The sequence below is a fragment of the Clinocottus analis genome, unplaced genomic scaffold (genome assembly GCF_023055335.1).
Source record: "Clinocottus analis isolate CAN_PGR_092001 unplaced genomic scaffold, fCliAna1.0.p SCAF_6, whole genome shotgun sequence".
In the NCBI taxonomy this organism is placed as follows: domain Eukaryota; kingdom Metazoa; phylum Chordata; class Actinopteri; order Perciformes; family Cottidae; genus Clinocottus; species Clinocottus analis.
In genome coordinates this window covers 16667053-16687529 of record NW_027176218.1, presented here as the reverse complement: position 1 = coordinate 16687529, position 20477 = coordinate 16667053, and the positions used below count along the sequence as shown (strand labels likewise).

General features: G+C 44.5%; 1 protein-coding gene across 1 annotated transcript in view; it reads right to left on the bottom strand.

The window, feature by feature from the left end:
- Nucleotides 1-11969, bottom strand: part of tmtc2b (transmembrane O-mannosyltransferase targeting cadherins 2b) — an 86130-nt gene extending 74161 nt beyond the window's left edge. The window contains exon 1 of the mRNA XM_068603804.1: nt 11694-11969. Coding sequence (XP_068459905.1) covers nt 11694-11776 — 83 coding nt within the window. The 5' untranslated portion in view covers nt 11777-11969. The remainder of the gene's footprint in view (nt 1-11693) is intronic.
- Between the last annotated feature and the right edge of the window lie 8508 nt (nt 11970-20477).

The window sequence follows — 20477 nt, the reverse complement described above, 5'->3', positions numbered from 1 at the left end:
CAGTCACACTCAAACTATCGGGGGATCAGATCTTGCATCTAATTCCATAATTCTCAATCAATCATGTGTTCTTGCCAGCTCTGCTCTTTCATTTCTTTCTTTTGCAAAACCTCGATCTCTCCCAGGTTATACATTTATTTTTTCTTGAGGGCCTTTAAGGAGTCTCGTTATTCTGACAGCGCTTCTCTCCTGATCGTCAAAGCTCAACGGATGGTTGAGGGAAAACCGTCGCGCGCACTTTCTCCCAACCCAAACTTCCTCCTCAGATCAAAAATAAACTCCAGTTGTCTCCAGCCGCAGAGGAAGACCTCACTTTGCAAAATAGCCAGAGGGGAGAGTCGCGCATGGGAAAGGTCAAAGATGAGCCGGGAGACACCGCGGCCAGGGATGCTGAGGGTCAGCGCTCAGCCAAAGTAAACCAGCGAAATCAACCCTGCAAACCATCATGATTCTATCAATCTGTCGCCAGCGTGATTTTATGCATGGTGACGGAGAGAAAGGGAGAGGGAACAAGGGAGAAAGAGAGAGCGGGAGAGTTGGCTCGGTCGGTGAAACACAATACAACACAAGCTGTTCTCCATCTGGAGAGATGTCAGACATGTCTGTCTCACCAAGCCGTGACAAGCTGCGTTCGAACTAGTCAATTTACACCCCATTTGATTGGATTTAGTAATGCCACGTGGACGTCTCAAAACACAAAAATATATGTGGCCCGGATTTAGCGTCACTGACTAGAAACTCCACAGGTGGAGCTGGTGAGGAAACACAAACGTGCGAACAGAGACAGTAGCATGAAGTCAGCACCAACAGCGGGAACTTAACCTACATATATAACTGGTTTCAATCTGTCAAAACCCACACAGCCATTTAGCGAAAAGCCCCCTAAGGCTGAGATTACAGCGCTGGATTGGATTCAACTCTTACCCTCGGTGCAGCTACGTGATGAAAGGCTTGGCAAGGGTCACATCCAAGAGTGGTGGGTATTTCTTTTTTTATTTTCTTTACTTACTTACATGAAACTATGCGAAGACCTGGGCCAGACCGGCCGTCTGGTTGTAAATAACCTGTGGCGTCCCAGAGGGTGGCACACTGCAGGCTGTTGTGCGTTGTACGCATTTTGCAGAGTATTAAAACCACACACTGGGTTCCCAGGGCTCGACAGTATCAATTAGAGGCAGCTTGTGAAAAAGATGTGCTTCCTTCGTGGCTGTGGTCCGGTCAGAGGTAGGAAGCGACGGGAGGAGGCGGATCCTACAGCCGGGACCGTTGGGGTGCGCAAGATTTCAGTCTGTGCCTTGTCAGCTTGTCTGCAAATAAAGACAACTGCACTACAACACACCTGATGAGACCCTCCCTCTTCTCCTTTCTCTTATCCAAAGTGCACAATATTGTTCCCATCAGCTCAGAGACTTGAGAGAGCACACAGCACCTGAATAGAGGCCACAAGGGGCCCAAGCCTGAGGGGGCCCAATAGCCACAGTGGCTAAACTTTACAGACCACAGGCCCTTCTGTGCTGCATTTGACTCACTTACCACATTTAGGAAACACCAGATACTGTACTCATACTTAAAAACCACTTTAACCACAATAATAACACAAGTCAGAGACATTCCAACACTTGTGTCTTTAAGGATTGGACCTGAATCTGAGAGGGGAAAAGTCCGAACAGATGATATTAATAGAACATTTGGCACAATAGCTTGTATGAAGGAAATTGGCGTGAGGGTTGGCTCTGTGTGTGTGTGTGTGTGTGTGTGTGTGTGTGTGTGTGTGTCTTATTAATGCGAACAAGGAATAAGCCAACATAATTATCGTCGTTGTGCCTTTGTACAAAGCTCTTCCGTTTTTGGTTTTGGGAATTTATCAATACATTTAAAATCATCACTCAAGTGCAAGACCACTTGTCTGTATGCTACATGATATATATATATATATATATATATATATATATATATATATATATATATATATATATATATATATATGAATATACTGAATTGCATTACTAAGATGTTAAAGTTATTATGTCAAAGTGTTAGAACGAATGTTAAATATTTAACTGCAAAGTAGTAATGTGTTTTTTTGCATTGAATCATACAGGGATGTTTGCTGAAACTGAATAGATGACCCTACCAAAAGAAAATGCCACCAGCCACCACTGGTTAGAAGTTTCTTCCACTGAGCTCAACAGTAGCATTTGCCATGTCGCCCCAATTTTGAGTTCCCGGTTAGCCGTTTGATTTGGTTGCCTCCGCTCCTTAGTCCAAATAAGTCCTACAAAGGAAGCCACAAAATACGTTGTGTATAACTCTCCTAAAGAAACACAAAGTGTTGTGTCGTTTTCGGAAGTAATGCCCATATCAGCAGGACCGCATGAAAGAAAATCACTGTTCAAAAATCAATACATATTATGATGTGACAACAATTTGGTTGAAGGATTTGGCAGAAAAAAATACATTGAGGGAAATATCATGGTTTGGCTTAAAATGACTAAGTTGCTAAGGTTCGGGGAGCTTTGCTGTCATGGTTACAATAATAAGCACATGGTTAAGGTTAAGGGGAACTTGCTGAAACAACCGTTTCTGTCTTCTTCTTGGGACGACAGTCTCAAAAGTCCTTGGTGGGGAATTTTCCAAAGAGGCGAGTGATTGCTGCTGCTGCACTGATTTAACCCAGAAGCCAGTACTGTCCACAGCTAAATGAAAGAGAAACGTCCTCAAATACTGAGAGGCAGCCGTGCACGACAGCGCTTATGAATATGAATGCGGCAACTCAGGTTTTTCCCAAAAGCTTCGCAACCGTTAAAACCCCTTTTTCAAAAACACCAACAAGTTGTTTGGTTCTGTGAAAATCTTTGAACATTCTTGATTTCACTTTTTTCATGACTAAAATATGGCTTTTAATTAAAAAGCAATATAATTACTACAATCCTAAATTAAATATGGCAACCACTCTGGCAGCTTTGGCAACCAGAAGCGGATGGCTGCTTTCCAGCTTGGCAACCAGCTCGAAAATCTTGTCGGGCCGCATTTCTCCAAGAGCATTGACCGTCGCATCATCGTTCCAGCCGTGCCACCCAAAGCTACCAAGTTGAGCTGGCATATTCATAACACAAAGAAGCTCCTGTTAGCTCACCAACTGTGCATCCTTTGCCCTCTGCCCTCTGTCTCGCCACTTGAAAACCCCAACCAGAGCCCGTAATGAGTTCCCCCGATTGGTTCTGACAGGTTGGTTCGCAAGCAGTTTTCTGCTCTGGCCAAACAGGGAACACTGAGGTCTTGCTCTTTTGTCCTTCTTAAACAACAGAGCAACAAATCCAGGGCTTAATTCCCCTCTATTTAAGGACAAATGGCCTCCTTCATTGGGTCCAGGGAGAACAGAGGGACCACACAGCCCCCCTTCTTCTCACAATGGACAAAGGCATTGCCCCTGAACTGGCCAACTTGTGTCATAACCTTATCGAAACGAGCCAGTGCTCCTTGTCAGAGAATAAGGCCACTGAGATGGAGAGGCCCAGTGAAGTGGGGTAGTCTTCTCCTCTTCCTCACTGAAAAGGGGGGACTCGAGCATCCCTGTTGGATATGGGGGACAGGGGAGTTCTTGTTTCTGATGGCTTGGGGTTCTCTGCTTACACGTCGTGCCCCCTCTCATCCACAGTCCTGTTAATCCCATTAATATGAAGAGGGCCAAGAGCCTGAGAGTGGCCACGGCTTAGGAGCCATCAGCCAGCATTAGCCCTCGAAATCCAAACCCGTGTCTAGACCCATTAAGAATTTAGCCTGGCAGCGTCAAATCATTTGAGACCCACGTCTAATGATGGGAGCATGACCTACAGCAAGCATTTACCCATCGCCGCACACGATCAAAACATTGTTTTCTCACACCAGAGGCATCGTGTTACTTGATTATGAATCCCACTAATTTCACTCGGTTGGTCCAACGAGAAATTTGATGCATCATTTTGACTTTGTGTGTTCCTTGGCAGCTTTAGCGCCTTCCTCACATTATTGAGGAGCTGTGTTGAGCGTCTTCCATGCAACACTGACCACGTGAGAGATTTTCTTATTGGATGATTCGGTCCGGTATTAAACATCATTCCCGTTTTAAGGCGATTATTATTTTGTCTGTCTGTCTGTCTGTCTGTGGGCAGTATACTGCATGTGTGTGTGTGTGTGTGCTGCTATAACCGCATGATGTATTAGAAGAGATAATCTGCCGGCTTTTAATTAAATGGCCAGGCAAGCAGCGCCGAGAATACCAAATAGGACTAAGGTCAACGTCTTGTGCAGCGCGGCGAAGACAATCTCTAATGCTTCTATCCACCACCAGGCAGCTAACCCCACATCTACATATGGCTACATTTCTCATCACACCGCATACCAGTCGGGTGATTATAAAGCATTAGAGCCTGATTAATGCAGCTTTGAAGCAGCTTGCTTTGACCAGACTGGCGCACAGCGAGGGGCTTTCATAAAAACCATGGCCATGGTGAGCAGCTCTCCACCCCACAGCGAGAACAGCGGCATGTGCAGCCGAGTATCACAAGTGACAATCAGCCGATCGCCGGAGTGATTCAGCACATATTCGGGTTCATCAACTGCAGATAGCAGTTTGCTCCAGTAATCAAAAGGTTGTGCAGCTCCACATCAGCCCATCACAGGTATTTAAGACTCGGGTATGTATCAAGTTTCCAGAGAGTCTAGAAATCATCTGGATCTGGAGGTCACGGGTGTCTGGTGGTGTGTTTAGCGACGTAAAGTCTCTTTCAGGATTACTGTGACGAAGTGAAAACCTTCAACTTGGCTTTGTGGCGCTACCGCGTTTAGCACTTCAACTTGCTTCTGTTCACACGCAAATCAACTTTAAACACAGTTCTTTACATGGCATCTTTCAGTTGCAGCATAGCATAAAACATATCAGTCATTCCCGAAGACTGGGGCGGGTCCTAGGAGATTGTATTGGGGTTACCAAATTTATTTGCAGATTTTGCAAAAACTTGCCGTATATATGAGCCAACTTGGAATTGAACCCTAAATAAAACTTTTGCAGATTTGTTAGCTCTTGTTTACCTGCCTTATAGCTGTGAATTGGCTAATAATTGTAGCCCGCCAGATTCATTTTTTACTTAGACACAACAAACATATTACAATTTACCTTTTCAATTCTGACCAAATGGGAGCACTTCACAGTGAGCAGGTGTTAAAATATCATTAGATCTGCAGGTATTTGGCCAGAAACCAAACTGTTGGCGAAGGTCAATTTTGTACCCGACACTGGCACTAGACTCAGAGTAAGTAGTATTCATCCTATGGGGACCATGAATGTCTGTACAAGGCTGAAAGGAAATCCATCCGAGTTGATGAGTTATTTCAGTCTGGACCAAACTGCCGGACCAACCCACTGAAAGCTGCCGTGGAGCCATGCTGTGAGCGAGGCTAATGACCTTGTTAGTGTAAAAGTGTTGCTGTTTGGATGCACATACATTGGCCTTGTTTCACCATGTAACCGTGATAATAAAGATTATAATTGTGGTTCTTCGGTGTCGCTTCAGTGCTCTTCGGTGTCCGTAATCTACTCCCTTTCTAGGGACAGTATTATGCCGACGCATCAGGAGCACCTCCATTACCACGAGATCCCGCCCTCGTCTTATTCAAACATATCTTCAACGTTTCTTAACAGCAGTTATACGTTTGCCAAGATATTGGCCCAGCTGATTTATACAAAAGTGATACAAAATATTGCTAGCATTGCAAACCCATCCTTTTTTTTTCTCAGACACTAGTGAAAAAAAAGACGTTTTAAGCCCGTGACATGGAGAGAGGTGCTGGTGGGAGAGAGTCCCACCCGCCAGTACTCGGCTCAGTGTTCTGCTGATGCCTCACCGTGGGCCACACAGCAGCCCCAGAAGCTTATTTGACTGTTTTGACAGTCGCAGAGAAACCTGTGGCGACCCAGAATGGAAAGGAAGTCCACAGTCAGGTAACAGGGTTTCAGTGTGCTGCTGCTGTGTGTGTGTTTCCACACACTTTTACATGTTAGGAAGTGCACCAATAAAACACTTTCTCAAATTTAATCGCTTTTGCACATTTTCCAAATATGCAGGTATTTCAGATTTTCCCCTTTTTGCACACACCACGGGGAACGCCGTGCGAAAAAGGCCAGCATTTTTGTGAACTTTCGGGAGAAAAAATTCAATAACCAAGATACAGTATAACGATGCCCTATTCTGGGTCTGATGACAGTAAGGGTGGAAAAAGGAGCATCATATCTTGTCAACTGTTTCCTATTGACCTAAATATGAACTCGCTCTCTCCGCGACTCAGATGCTGAAGTAACTCTGTAGGGTTTTGTGGGTAAAGGAAGCAACTTACAAACATGTGAGAACCCCTCATTAATGGTATTTTTAGAAATGAAACTCTGCCAGGATAGCTTATCTTGCAATGGTGGCAAGGGTGAAAATAACCATTTCTACCCTCACCGGCTATCTGTTGGCGAATGAGAGCTGGGGAAAAAGAAGATCTGATCTACGTGTGGTGAGACACTGAGCTGGTCTTTCCGGGGCTGCAGTAGCTCAAGTCAAGACGGCCAGAGTGGCAGCATTTTAAGAGATGAATGCCTTTCTTGTGATGCAGGAAATCAGTGATTGTTTCTGTGATTTTTAATCATCGTCAGAGAAAAAAAATAGGGAGATGGGACGAAAAGAACAAAATTGACTTCTTATCGCCACAAGTGTGCCGACACAACAACAACCAACGCGCCTGGCGTGTGAACGGTCTCGTGTTGGCGCACGGTCGTTGGGCTTAATCTGTAAACGCTGGTCAGAAACCACAAACGCCGTCTTCCCCCTCATCTGAGAAAATCTATCAGAGAAAGTGTGTGGGCCAAGAAGATTGGGCAGGACGCCTCCCACACGTCTCCTTCCTCTCCTGCCAAACAGCTCGTCCTCCCTGGTGAGTTTAGGGAGGAAATGCAGGAACATCAAAGTCTCCTCCTCCGGACAACACATTCATTTCGCTTTGAGGAAATAGCCACTACCACCACACTTGTCATCAGTCATTTTCATAATTTATAGGGGTATTTTTATTCAATATTATTAGAACCTGCAGACCCAGATTCAGTTCGCTGCACTCACGTGCAGAAACAAGCTATCACACACCAGTTACAGTATCAGCTCATTAGTTGCAAAGGCAAATCTTTTATCAAACAGTTCACACATCCTGCAGATACGGCGCGACATTAGCATTCCTTTGGGGTCGTACTTTCAGCCGTTTGGTGCAGGGAAGGGAGTGTACAGTGGGTACGTAGAACTTTTTCGCTGGAAACAGGGAGAGAGCCGAGAGTGAACCACGCTGGCCATAAAACAAATTCTCCGTCTGTTCTTCTTTGTCTTCTATGTGACCTCTTTCATTCTCCTCATTGCCATTTGACTCAGTCGCCCCAAAAATATTCATTATAGCCAGCATATGGGTGCATGTGCTTTTGTCTCTCTCAACGCGCCGTCTGTGTCATTGAGCACTTTGATGTCTCCATCCTGGCAAGTACAAGCAAACACAACGTCCTCCATTTGAATCCGTTTCAAACCTTCCCCTTGAAACTGCACAAGGGAGAAAAACCCTAAACTGCTTACCAAGCGGGACCATCTGGAGGCAGTCGATGGATGATGGGAGCTGGAGTACAAGGCTTTGGGAGAGAGAGAGAGAGAGAGAGAGAGAGAGAGAGAGAGAGAGACGCAGCTACGTCTACCAAACCATGTCGTGAGTCCCGCTTTGCAGGCAGGACGGTAATTACAGGGAGCAGACAGAGAGAGCCTGACTGGGGGAAAAAACAAGCAGAGATACTCAAAACTGCCGGGTTGCCGCCCTTGGGCCCTCAACATAACCGCAGACAGCCCATCCTTCAGTATAGGCCATGAGAGGAGGGTTCCAGATCAGTGCACTGACCCACAGTGCCAAGGAGGAGGCGGCCATCATGGGCACAGACGGCGGCAGAGACCAATTCAGGACAGGTTGGTCAACAGGCAACGGAGCCCGGTGAAGACTACTGTATTGTTAAGTATCCAGCTTCCTTTGGCTACGTGGTGATTCTTGAAGGTGGATGCAATGATAGAAAATGGAGTTAAATTAAGCAACAACAAAAAATACCCCAGAAATAAATTAATAAAGATTTCCTACTTGTTTTTTGGTGTGTTTTTTTGTTCTTTCCGTAACCCGGTTGCTAGATCATTAAAGCAACATGAGTCACTTCCCAGGGCGCTGTGTGGCTTCTTCGCCGCCATCGAGTCGAAGCTCACATCAAACCGCATCAGCGCGAAGCGATCGGTTTTGCCCCCCAATCCCGGCTTCTCGCAATAAAGCACCCGGGGCACGGAGCCTTCTCACCGACTGTCTAAGCGTTATAAATCACCGCCCACGGCCGGGGAGGCCGCGTCCTTCGGCGTGACTTTCGCAACCTTCACACACATCCTCACACGGCCGAACCTTAAGACATCATACCGGGGCAGAAAAACGAGACGGGCACAGTTCATCACATCCATCAAGCTCCTGACGGGGAACCATAATCCACAGAGCCTATGTGTGTGTGTGTGTGTGTGTGTGTGTGTAGGCTGACATATACCTTGAAAACAGCTCAATGTGTTCTGCTGCTAAATGGAAGAAAAAAAAGTGTCCGCTTTTTCTGTTTGGGACTCCACTACTCGTGTGTTCTTGGTTAACCTGAGGCCCAGAAACTAAATCACTCGGAAACGTTAAAAAAAAAAGGGCCACGGCATAAATTTTGCAACCTGCAATCAAGCCAATAACGCTCGATGCCGTCGCCGGTTCTTGCTGTTGTGCCGCGGGTTTTCTAGTGTGCGAGGCTCGCGGCCAAACACACAATATTGCACCAGTATTTCTCCACTGACATTTATCTGGGCTCTCCCATTCCTTCACTCAGCCCTAACTGTAGATTATATAGCAGCTGAGATATGAACCACATGACGTATGATTCCCATTTTCCAGAGCAGGTGTCAAAGCTGTGTATGAGTTAATGAGGAGTGTGTCCAGGAGCTGCCCGGGAGATTGGCTTCTCTTTCAGGCTGTAGTTTTTATCCAGGGAGAGATTGTGACTGGCTGCAGGGTCAAGAAACTGTCATGTGTGAGATTTTCTTTTCTTTCCCAGCTTGCAGGATATTTCTTGTAACTCGTGTAAACTTTCTTTCCCTCGAAACAGTGACCTCCTCCTGGCCTTGGTTGCAGTGTGTGGAATGCAGTCCGTGATAAGGAGTATGTGACTGAGAACACACAGTGGCCTTTACAGTTTTTGTATATTTCTCAAACCCTCCTTTGGCCATGAGAGGAATACATAAAGAGCAGCACATCATTACGCATTGCGCCGCCATACGACATGAGCAGCCAATCAATGGCAAATCCTCAGGTCTCTTTTCTGGGCCTCTGGAGCTCTTAGACATTTTACATGCACCCAAACACACGCACCCAAACAGACACATCCACACACACACACACATCCACACAACCACAATTTTGGACCCAAACTTTTAATCGCTCGCTGAGTCAATGCATTGGTTTCACAGCCAGGAGCAAGAAAAGTAGCCCAATCTGTCTTCTCACAGAGAGAAATCAATGTTGCACTGTGGCAAAAATATCCATATTTAATACTTCTGCGGCTATTTATCATGAACATTCAGAAGGAGTTTACTTCTACTTTTCAAAAAAGCACACCCGAGAAAACATCAACTATCGATCTTCATGTTGGTGCAATGGAGGCCTGACATTCTGTAACACTGACGTCCTTTAAAAAACATTATCAGAGCGATCCATAAATTACTGTCACAGACCCACAGTTCAAATAAATCCTGCCTTTGAGCCGCAAGGTGTTGGGAAATGGCGATCTCGCAGTTTGATTCATCATCTTTCACGCACACATTCAGTATTTTCCATGATGGCAGCTTCTTTACCATCACCCAGTCACATTATTGTTCTTGTTCTACAGCAGCACAGCATTAGCAAGTTAGATCCGTCTGAATGTCCAGGGCTGCTTCCCCCCCACCGCACAATATTTATATCGCTGCTGCAACCTCCCTCCCTCCCAGTGGAGCCCAAGGGGACAGGAGACGGCTGCTAATTGCGAGCCCGAACCAAACGCGCGGTGTTAAAAAAAAAACAAAAAAAAACACAGATGACGCTGGATGAGAGATGAAAAACACGCCGGAGACGGAACGCGTCAGAGGGCTTGGATTGGAGGACTCGCCTGCAGTCACTCGGGAGGGCCAAAAGAAAACTCAAACGGTAGTAAATAACAGTGTGTTTGAACGACTCTTCACTGAATAATCCGGGTGAGGCCTTCTGTCCTGCATTAAAGCTCCAGCAGCAGCAGCGGTAGGTAGGTAGCCTCTCACCCCGGCACAGCACGGCCGCTCCCCTGACAGGTTTATGGACACAGAACACCATGTCTCTTGCACAAGAGCGTGCCTGCCACACCTGACCATTACACAAAGTGCAAATACACACTTGAGACTTTAACGCGAGGAAACGCAAAGAAAAAGGCCTTTGGGGATGTGTTGACCAGGAAGTGTTCAAAGTACAGAGCTGTAAAGGCACCGGCAGCTGATGTGGAGGGCGTTAATGTGGTGTTAGTTCACGAGGGTGTATCCTCCGGGTGCACTTTTAATAAAGGCTGCAGCTGTTATACACACACAAGCCGTGGGCAGGTGGGGGCCGAGGCACATGTAGTAGAATATGAAGTGCACCATGGTCTGTATTGAGAATACGAGATCTGCCTCCCCTGCTAATGAATATGAGCTCATTGTAAAGCGACGTGTGAAACGACAGCGGAGATGCAGCGGCGATGCCTCTGACCTACATGAAAGCGCGGCTGGCGCATACGTGAGCCTGAGGCCCTGACAACCACCCAGCCATCAAATATCAAACGGCCGGCTATGAGCAATGCATTACTCCACATTAGAGCCCCGGCCGAAGCGAGCGCCACGCTCGCCTCATCACGCCGATGGTTCCAAGTGCAGGGTGACATCCCGGCTCCCTATTTTTAGGGAAATTAATAATAAATATGAAAAAAAAAAGTTGCAGTCGGCTGCACAATCGGATCTGTTTCGGGGCGAGAGGGACTTGTGCTGTGGGGTGGTGAGGAGGCACATTTGTCCTCCAGAGATCAATTATTTCCTCAAGACTCTGGAGCAAGTCCAGACTCCGGAGGCTGCGACACTTTGCACCCAGGCATCCAAGCACACTGAGCTTCACCCAGAACTGAGAGACTGCTGCCGTTATATTATGACAGGGGTGTGGAGATACTGTATGATCGCGACCCCTGTAAACAAGAAAAAAGAAGCAGAAAAAAGTGTCTATAGGAATGTTACAGGGATGCCCAAGTGTCTTACACACTGTATAGCTACAATATGGGTGAGGATAAGCAGCACTACTCTACTCTATTGATAGACTGATACTTTTTTAGACTGCTTGAGTGAAGAGAAAAGCTCACACGAGGCAACTGCCAGTGTTGCTGCTGCTGCTGCTGCTGCAGTGCAATCGCCTCCTGCTCATTCAGAGTTATTGCAACATGACGACTGGAGCCCTTCACTCCCATTGAATTGATCTGGAAAGGGTACCGGCGAGTGGAGCAGCGGAGACAGTGACGCGAGCGGCGCGGAGCCGGGACGTCATCCATTCAGCCCGATAAGTACCTGTCATCGTAGCAGAAATCGGCGTCCAGGGTGTTGACATACAGGACCAGAGCCACGGCGCCGCACAGCAATTCTGCAAACATCTCTCTGCCTCGCAACACACGCGGGAAGAAGAAGAAAGAGAAGAAGGAAGAAAAAAAAAAGAAAAGAAAAAAAAACAGGACAAAAATAAAAGAAGACAAAGATGCAAAGCGAGACAGAGAGGAGCAGCGAACCCCCGGTCTCTACTCGCCTCTCAGTCCCCCGTCTTTGTCAGGATGTCTCAGCGAAAACAAGTCCGTCTCTCTGCCTCCCCCCCACCGCCCCCCCATCATCATCCTCCTCGGGTGAAGTGCACAAAGTGGCTAATCCATAGGTCGCTGTCTCTCTAACCCATGTCTGGGTCCGAGCTGGAGAGGCGTGCTGGTGCTGCTGGGAGTTGTGGGAGCAGATCAACAACAACAACAAACACAAAAAAAAAACAACCCCGCGCGGCGTCTCGGCGGCAGCGTTTCCCCGCGCGCCTTCCCGACACACAGGAGGACCGCTCTGATGCTGGACGGCCGAGGCGCTGCTGGACGAACCGAGAAGCGCCCAAGCCGGCCGCCATGGCGACTACGACTTCCGGTTGAGCCTTCAAAACAAAGCTCGCCGGTTAAAGTTATATTTTACATATGTGTGTATATTTTACGTTCGTGTATATATATATATATATATATATATATATATATATATATATATATATATATATATATATATATATATATATATATATATATATATATTTATATGTATATATATGTATGTATGTATATATATATGTATATATATATATAAATATATATATATATATATATATATATATATATATATATATATATATATATATATGTATATATATATATATATATATATATATATATATATATATATATATATATATATATATATATCTTAGGGACTTTGCAGGATTACAGCAGCAGACAGGTAAAGTGCACACAGGAGACAAATAAAAAGAGACATATAAAAAACAGCAATATAAATAAACAGTCAAACAGTTATAAAAGCTATCCGTGCATATGGGAAGTGATACACGATGAATGGTTCTGCTAATTGTAGGCTTTAACGCAAAATAACTTTTTTTAACACAATAACATTTTTTTTTACACAAAAGAGAAGAATATAGAGAGTTGGAGTAGCCCTGCATGTTTATTTTCAGTTACTTCTGACTGGACTTATTTCAGCCATTTGTACCTGAATGCATCACGATGCTGCCCAATTTCAAACAGCCAATCATCCATGTCGGCATAGATTAAAGATGATTTATATATGAGTTTATGTATATTATAGTTTCTACACAGATGTGTTTTCTCTTACTCCACGGTCGATCTCTCATGCCTTAATGCTGAGATAAATCTGCTTCACTTCCGCTCTTGCTCGTCGTGTCTCTGGTAAATTGATTGCATGCGTTATCCAAACGCATGTGGTTGGGAGATCTTGAGCGCATGCGCATTGCCCCTGCACCGGAGACTGGGATAAATCACACTACATGATGCCGAGACCCGTTGGTAAGGGTCATTTACTACCACTAACAGTAGTCCATAATGTGAAGGTGGTCCTCAGAGAGACGCCCTGGGACATTTGGGAGTTATTCACGTGGTTACCATGGATTCTCAGAGTGTAATCATGAATATGTATATGTGTACGTGTATAAACATATGTATGTTTGATTAGATTATTCCCTAAAGGTTAGCACATTAATGAATGGAATAGTGTGGGTTAGTTGTCACCCTTGGATTAAAATATAAGTTAGTATGCACCCTCATACCTGTTAGTTAAGATAATTATCATATTGTTTGTATTGCCCCCATGTGAATTAGAAAAGTACTGATGTTCTGTAAAATACAACAGCGTTGCTATGAAAATCAAGTGTGTTGTGACTGATTTGAGTAAATCCAACAACGTTTATTTGAATACTGATCTTGCGACAATAAACTAAACATAAGCCGATCTCAGCTGCAGAAAAAAAAAGTAGCAAAAGAAAGAAAGGAACATTGTATGTGTGATGGCGTCTGTAAAAAGGTGGACAACTCTCAATTGTTTATTTGAAGCAATTAATAATCTGTTTTAAGTAAAAAAAAATAATGCTAATTAAAGTCATTATCAGGTTTGTCGTTGGACTTCTGTCAGTGCACTTGATCAAAAAGACTGGTTGTCTGATTAAATCACAATGAGGGAAAGAAAACATTCCCTTTGGTTGATGTGAAGAATGTGTGACATGTTTATCACACGTGCTACTAAACGTCTTGTCAATGTCATTCCAGTAATTGCTTTTTATTGCTTTAGGTGTGACCAGACTTAAATTGAGTGTGACCAGTAGAGGGCTCACAGTGCATCACACGTAATACAGTCTCTATATAAAAAAACAATGATGATCTCATTGTTCCAAAATGGCCCATTAAAAACACTAATGGAGTAAAATAACAAAAAGTGAGTTCTCATTTACATGACGCTTCGTTGTCTGGCTGGTAGGTCTATTATACTTGGGAAGATTGGATCTTGTTTCATCAATTTCAGCATGACACGCTGTTTGGATTTCCAAAAGCAATATACGGCATATTAAAATCAAAGTCTTCCACTGTTCTCGAAATGGTCTTGGACTCGCATCCATGTTGCATGTAAAGAGGCAAGAGACCAGCAGCATTGAGAGGAGGAGAAAAAAAAAAGAAAAAGAATAATTGTAAAAGTGCTCCACGGACAAAGCGTGTAGCCTGGCCCACTGCGTATTGATTCAGACTTGTTTCAATAGCCCGACCCCATCTGTCGGAGCCAACCTCAATGCAGCCTTTCACGGGACAGCAGCAGGACACTCCGATGTGACGCATTTCAAGAATGAATTAGACTGATGAGAGCAAGCGGCACAAGGTTTCCGCTTCTGGTTTACAATTCCCGACGACTGATTAGATATTCAAACATGGATGACCCAAAGCATGTCTCACTGTTGCACGCTGCAAAAAGATGTTTTAATTGCTCGTGCTTTACCACTGGCCGAGGTGGCAAGTAGAAGTGCATTTACTCCAGTACTGCACCTAAGTCAGATGTAAAGGGACGTGAGCTTTTGCTTAAGTATCTTTATTTCTACTCCACTTAAGTAATTGTCCATTCAAACATATTCAATGGTTGCATCTGATCAATTCTAAGAATGTGCTTTTCTTTGTCATGTGTGATGGTGGAATAAATATCTCCGGCCATTTGTTTTTGTACATTTAATCCAACAAACAGTTAATTGAGTAGTACATCAATTTTAGTTTTTTACTTGATCAAAAATGAACACGATCAATAATGAAAAAAAAGTGTTTGCAGCCCAATACTTTAGACCTCACAATAAAAACATGTGGAGAGCTTAAAAGAGAACAGATCAGTCGTGGAGGAAGTATTCGGATACTTTACTTTAGTAAAAGTATGTTATATAGTATTATAACAATGTACATGAAGTGTAGAAAGTACTGAATGCCAATATGGCTTTTGTCACTGTTATATTATTAAATATGATCTCATTTGATTATTCTTACTGATGCATTTGAAAAGATACAAACAGTACAAACAAAAGTCAGATTCATTCCACATCTGGAAATTTGAGAAGCTGGAACGATTAAATCTTGAATGATACATAAGTTAAACTCATCCGTGTTGTCATAGCTGATGCATTTTCTGTCAATCAACAAACTGAATAATCAGCTAATCTTTCAGAAATATCATATGATCATCGTATTCAACCAGCTGGTCATTTGTTTTGTAAAATCGTAATCTGAAAAGTAACAACAGCCATCAAATAAATGTATAAAAGTAAAGTACAATATTTCTGGACTGTGGGAGACAAAGTGGCAATAAGCATGTACAAAGTACTTCCTGTTAATATTTGGTTCAGCTTGACCAACTACAACAGTAAAAGCTTTTATTTTGAGGCATTTGCAAAAAATAATCCAATATAAGGGCATGATTATAATATATATAATTATGCCCTTTTTGTTACACAATCATACTTTTACTAATAGGATATTCTTTAACTGTAATGTCCTCTATATTGTATTTACATTGTGTGATTGATACTTTTACTTAAATACACGATGTGTGTAGTTTTTTGCACTACTTTCTACTGCATCCTGATGTGAGCTGTTAAAAGAAAATCTCCCTATTAAAGTATTGTTAAAAGTATTTATATTGGAGCTTCCGGGTGCAGGAATCATGGTGACTACTTTATGGTGATAAGTTCGCTGCTTCGCACATGGTAAGTGTCCACCGAAGTGAAAACACGTGTCTGTGTGCGGGTGAGGAGGGGGCTCCAGCCTGATGTGTGTCACAGAGGAAGACCTCCCTGAATGTCTTTGGATCCTGGACGGTTTGAAAGAATTACAGGGACACTGCTCTGGCTGTTAGATAATTACAGGTTCAGACCCGCGTCTGAGGGCCAAATCACTTCTGCATGGGTAAAAAAAAAAAAAAAAAAACCGAAGAAGAAGAAACGCGAATGCGGTAAAACAGAAAGTGATGCTTTACGCAGGCTCTCTTAAGTACGGCTTCGCACGAAGCCACGAGGCTTAATCGACTTTGTGGGTGTTTCGGAGGGACGGACGTTCAGCGGAATATCGGGAGAGCTGTGATGTGTGATCGGAGTCCGGTGACACGTCTGCTTTTCAACCTGCCGGCTGTGCTGCAAAAGAGACACTTCAGCAATCAGGGAAATACCAGGCCGTTCGTTCGAGGCTCCGAATATTCATCTCGACGCAGCTTACCCAGCAGTAAAAACATCATCAATCAGTAAATGACTTTGCACTTCGGAGTCGATGGCGCAGTCGGCGAAAAACGTACCGCTGACGGTGGAAGAAGCCATGTGTCCGTCATGGCGTTTCCATTAATATCATTACTCTCTTTTTATTAGAGAGTGAGCCAGTCTGTCCGTGTGGCAGGTCCATTAACTGTGACGGGACCTGAGGAGCAGGAGGCTTGAATGACTTCTGCTGTTCGAGAGAAAGGAGATTCAGACTGATGTTAGGAAGATAGCTTGGACCTGGTCCCTCTTAATATATATGATAACATCGTGCACTCTCGCACAGACACTCTCCCACACCTCAGTGTGCGCTGGTGCGTTGAGAACAACATCTCCAATTTAAAAGGCAATTACATTGCGAGCGACGAATCAACTGTATCATCGAAGCACCCGACTGCAGCTCGCTTTTATCGAGGGCTGTCCACCAATACATTCTTCGCCAACACTCACACCATTTTGCCAACTTTTCCATTAGTTGATTCAATGGAGAGATCGGTAAAACTGAGCTTCCCCACAAAATAAAAAATAAAAAAAACACACACACACACACACAGATGCACCACTTTGCTTCTTGTGTGGATATCATTCGTTCAAAATAAGTTATTCGGCTTGAAAAAAAAAAGCATGAGAAGTAAATAATCAACATTAGAAATCTTAGTCGAGAGAGCTCAAAACGACTGATGAAGAGTGGGCAGCCGTACTATTGTGTGGTCTAAATCGGTGGTTCACAGCCCGAGGTTCTTTGGCTGCAATGCTTTTTTTTCTCTTTAAGTAACCACCACCTTTTTCGGCGTGCATCAGCACAGCCCACGTCCTGCTTTGAGCCCGGGTGCCCCCTGTAGCGCAGCCACACTGCTGTCTTTCTCACAAGTCTAAGCAGAGAGGGAAAGTCTTGATCTCTGGCGTGGAAGGGAACCAGCCCTGTCTCTTCTATTTTAAGTTATAACTTCTGAGGCGGATTCTTGTTATTCGCCCAAATTAAAGCAAGCTGCAGCGGCTAAGCCACGGATGTCTGACTTTGATTTTTTTTTTTTTTAACCTTATTTTACCCACACATCACCCGCCACCTCAACTGATAAATAGGAGAGAATTCAGCATGCATTTGCACCGTCAACCAATCACATGCAAAAGGGAAGCTCCGAAGGATCAGAGGACACATTTCGCTGCAGCAGAAATGGTGAAGATGTAATAGGAAGAGGGAAGAGGGGGATTATTTAAGGCACAAAGACAGAAAGGAAAGAGAACAATAAAAACTGGCTGCAAGAACAGAAAACCAAGCAATCATTCACAAACTGAAGAGTTTCCAGGGTGCATTTCAACAGGGTCGTATGAAAGTTGTTATATTAAATGTCCTCTTTCATTTTTGTTATCATTAGCAAGAAAGGTCTCAGTTACTTCCAATTCTTTTTCATTAAGCACGAAAGTCTCCACGGGATGAAAATGCCAACACGGCAGCAGCCAGCTATATAAATGACAACAATAGATCTTCGAGTAAAGTCAAGCGGGGGCTCAGCAAAGCCAAGAACTCCCATCTGTTTATGCCATACAGACATAGGCATTGTCAGAGGAATGCTGTGGCTTTTTTTTAACTTTTTCTTCAGAATGCCCTTTTCCCCTGTTAAATCAAGGAAAGGGGATAAGTGCAACCGATCAGGAGATCAGTGCGGCGGCGGCATGCGTCCCACAAGTGTACGGACAACTCTGCCAGCCTATACGTGTCGTGCCAGCCGCACGCCGCCCGTGTCCTTTTCAGCACGGTCACAGGCACAGGAGCACCCATAGTCATCTGCATAATGAAATTACCCGGAGCAAGGTCTTTCCACGGATGAATCAAGCGCCCCACTCCAGAGACAATCGCTGAAACCTCTGTTATTCCTAACCTCTGCCTCCATAACCCACACCCGCAACTGGCTGGTTCCAAACTGCACTGCACATTAGATCCTTTGTGTAACCCTTACAAACAACTGCAAGAACATTTCCTGGACAAAGGATGTTTATCTGACTGCTTTTCTATTGGGCAAAATGCTGCGGTAAGTTTAGTTTTTCCGTCAACACATCCGGCAGATATTGGACGCAGTCAGACAGACACGAGGCTTCTCTTGGAAACAGACTTCCCATTTTATAGAGTCAATGATGTGCCACGCAGTATAGAAAAGGGAAATAAAACAGATGGATTGTTAAAAAATAGGCAATAAAGGAAGATTAAGTAATGCACAAAACGAGAGTTGGTGATTATCTGTAAAAACTTGATATTTAGCAATAACCTGCAACATAAAAGATCATTTTAATGAGCCCCAACGGGCCAGCGCGTCTCTCTCCTAAACACCATGAATATGTTCAATGAGGGGATGTTTACTGCCACTTTAATGAACACTCACTGAGTCGGTCCCTGCAACATGAGCAGGCTGTGATTTCCAGAGCTGGAGCTGTGTGAGTGTGTGTTTTAAAAAAGAACTGGGATACGCTGCGGTGTGTGCCAGAAAGACAGGTTGTGTGCGTCTGTTTCCGACACACTTAAACCTGTGCGTCTGTTTATAAGAGCGCGTGTTTATACGTCCATCCCAGTTGTTTTTGATGTGCAACATTTGGTCAGCCTGTCTGATGAGAAGTGCAGCTGATCTGGAGTTAATGTGTTCTGCAGAGGGTTGGAGAGGAGGGCCGAGTCCAAGGGTCTTTAAACGTCAGCTCAGGTCTCCTCCGCCTGCTCCTCTCTCTCTCGCTCGCTCGCCGCCGGTAACGTGCACGCCGGAGGAAAGCCGACTGCAAGTAAAGGTCTCGTCGATGCTCAGGAATTGTGTATTTTTTGATGTCGTGGCTCGAGACAGAGTTAGACAGAATTACACGGTCGCCGGTCATGAGTCTCTTGGCTCGCCTGCAGTTTGGCAGATGTTTGAAGGAGCGGCATTTTCTGAAGATGACATAGATAGAGATCCAGAGGAAGGAAATGAGGGAACATGTTCATGGATTGGCAGTTTCTAAAATTACCACCAAGGGAGTAAAAAAACACACGCAGCTTTTTAAATGATTCTCTTACGACATACATTTACACATTTACGCTTGTCGTAGCGGCAAAAGCGCAGGTGTTAGTAATGACATTAACGACGTCTCCCAGTCAGCCATGACAGTAGTCAGCCATGAGAGTAGTCAGCCATGACAGTAGTCAGCCATGAGAGTAGTCAGCCATGAGAGTAGTCAGCCATGACAGTAGTCAGCCATGAGAGTAGTCAGCCATGACAGTAGTCAGCCATGAGAGTAGTCAGCCATGAGAGTAGTCAGCCATGACAGTAGTCAGCCATGAGAGTAGTCAGCCATGACAGTAGTCAGCCATGAGAGTAGTCAGCCATGAGAGTAGTCAGCCATGACAGTAGTCAGCCATGAGAGTAGTCAGCCATGAGAGTAGTCAGCCATGACAGTCAGCCATGACAGTAGTCAGCCATGACAGTAGACAGCCATGAGAATAGTCAGCCATGAGAGTAGTCAGCCATGACAGTAGTCAGCCATGACAGTAGTCAGCCATGACAGTCAGCCATGACAGTAGTCAGCCATGAGAGTAGTCAGCCATGACAGGAGTCAGCCATGACAGTAGTCAGCCATGAGAGTAAGCAAGCGTGAACAACACCGGCAACTACAGCAGCTAAATGGAATGCAACCATCATATTGTTCATACCTGTGCTTGTTCTGCTGTGATGTGTTTAATGTCCTGCATGTGTCATGCATGCAGGTGTTTTGAATGGATGATCAGACCTCTGCTGAGGTTGAACTTGGTCGAATTTGCCAAATTCACTAATAGCTGTTTCAAAGTCGCTTCACATGCACAAAGTTCGGAGGAGGTGTAGTCCGTGAAATAAAGTGAAAACACCTGTGTGGTTTTACAAAAAAGCCTTACGGGGTTTTATAGCGTCTTTCAGCTCTTTGTTTTGATTTTCTGACCCTCAACTTCGTGGTTTTGGTTAACGCTCACCGCTCTCACAGTGTTC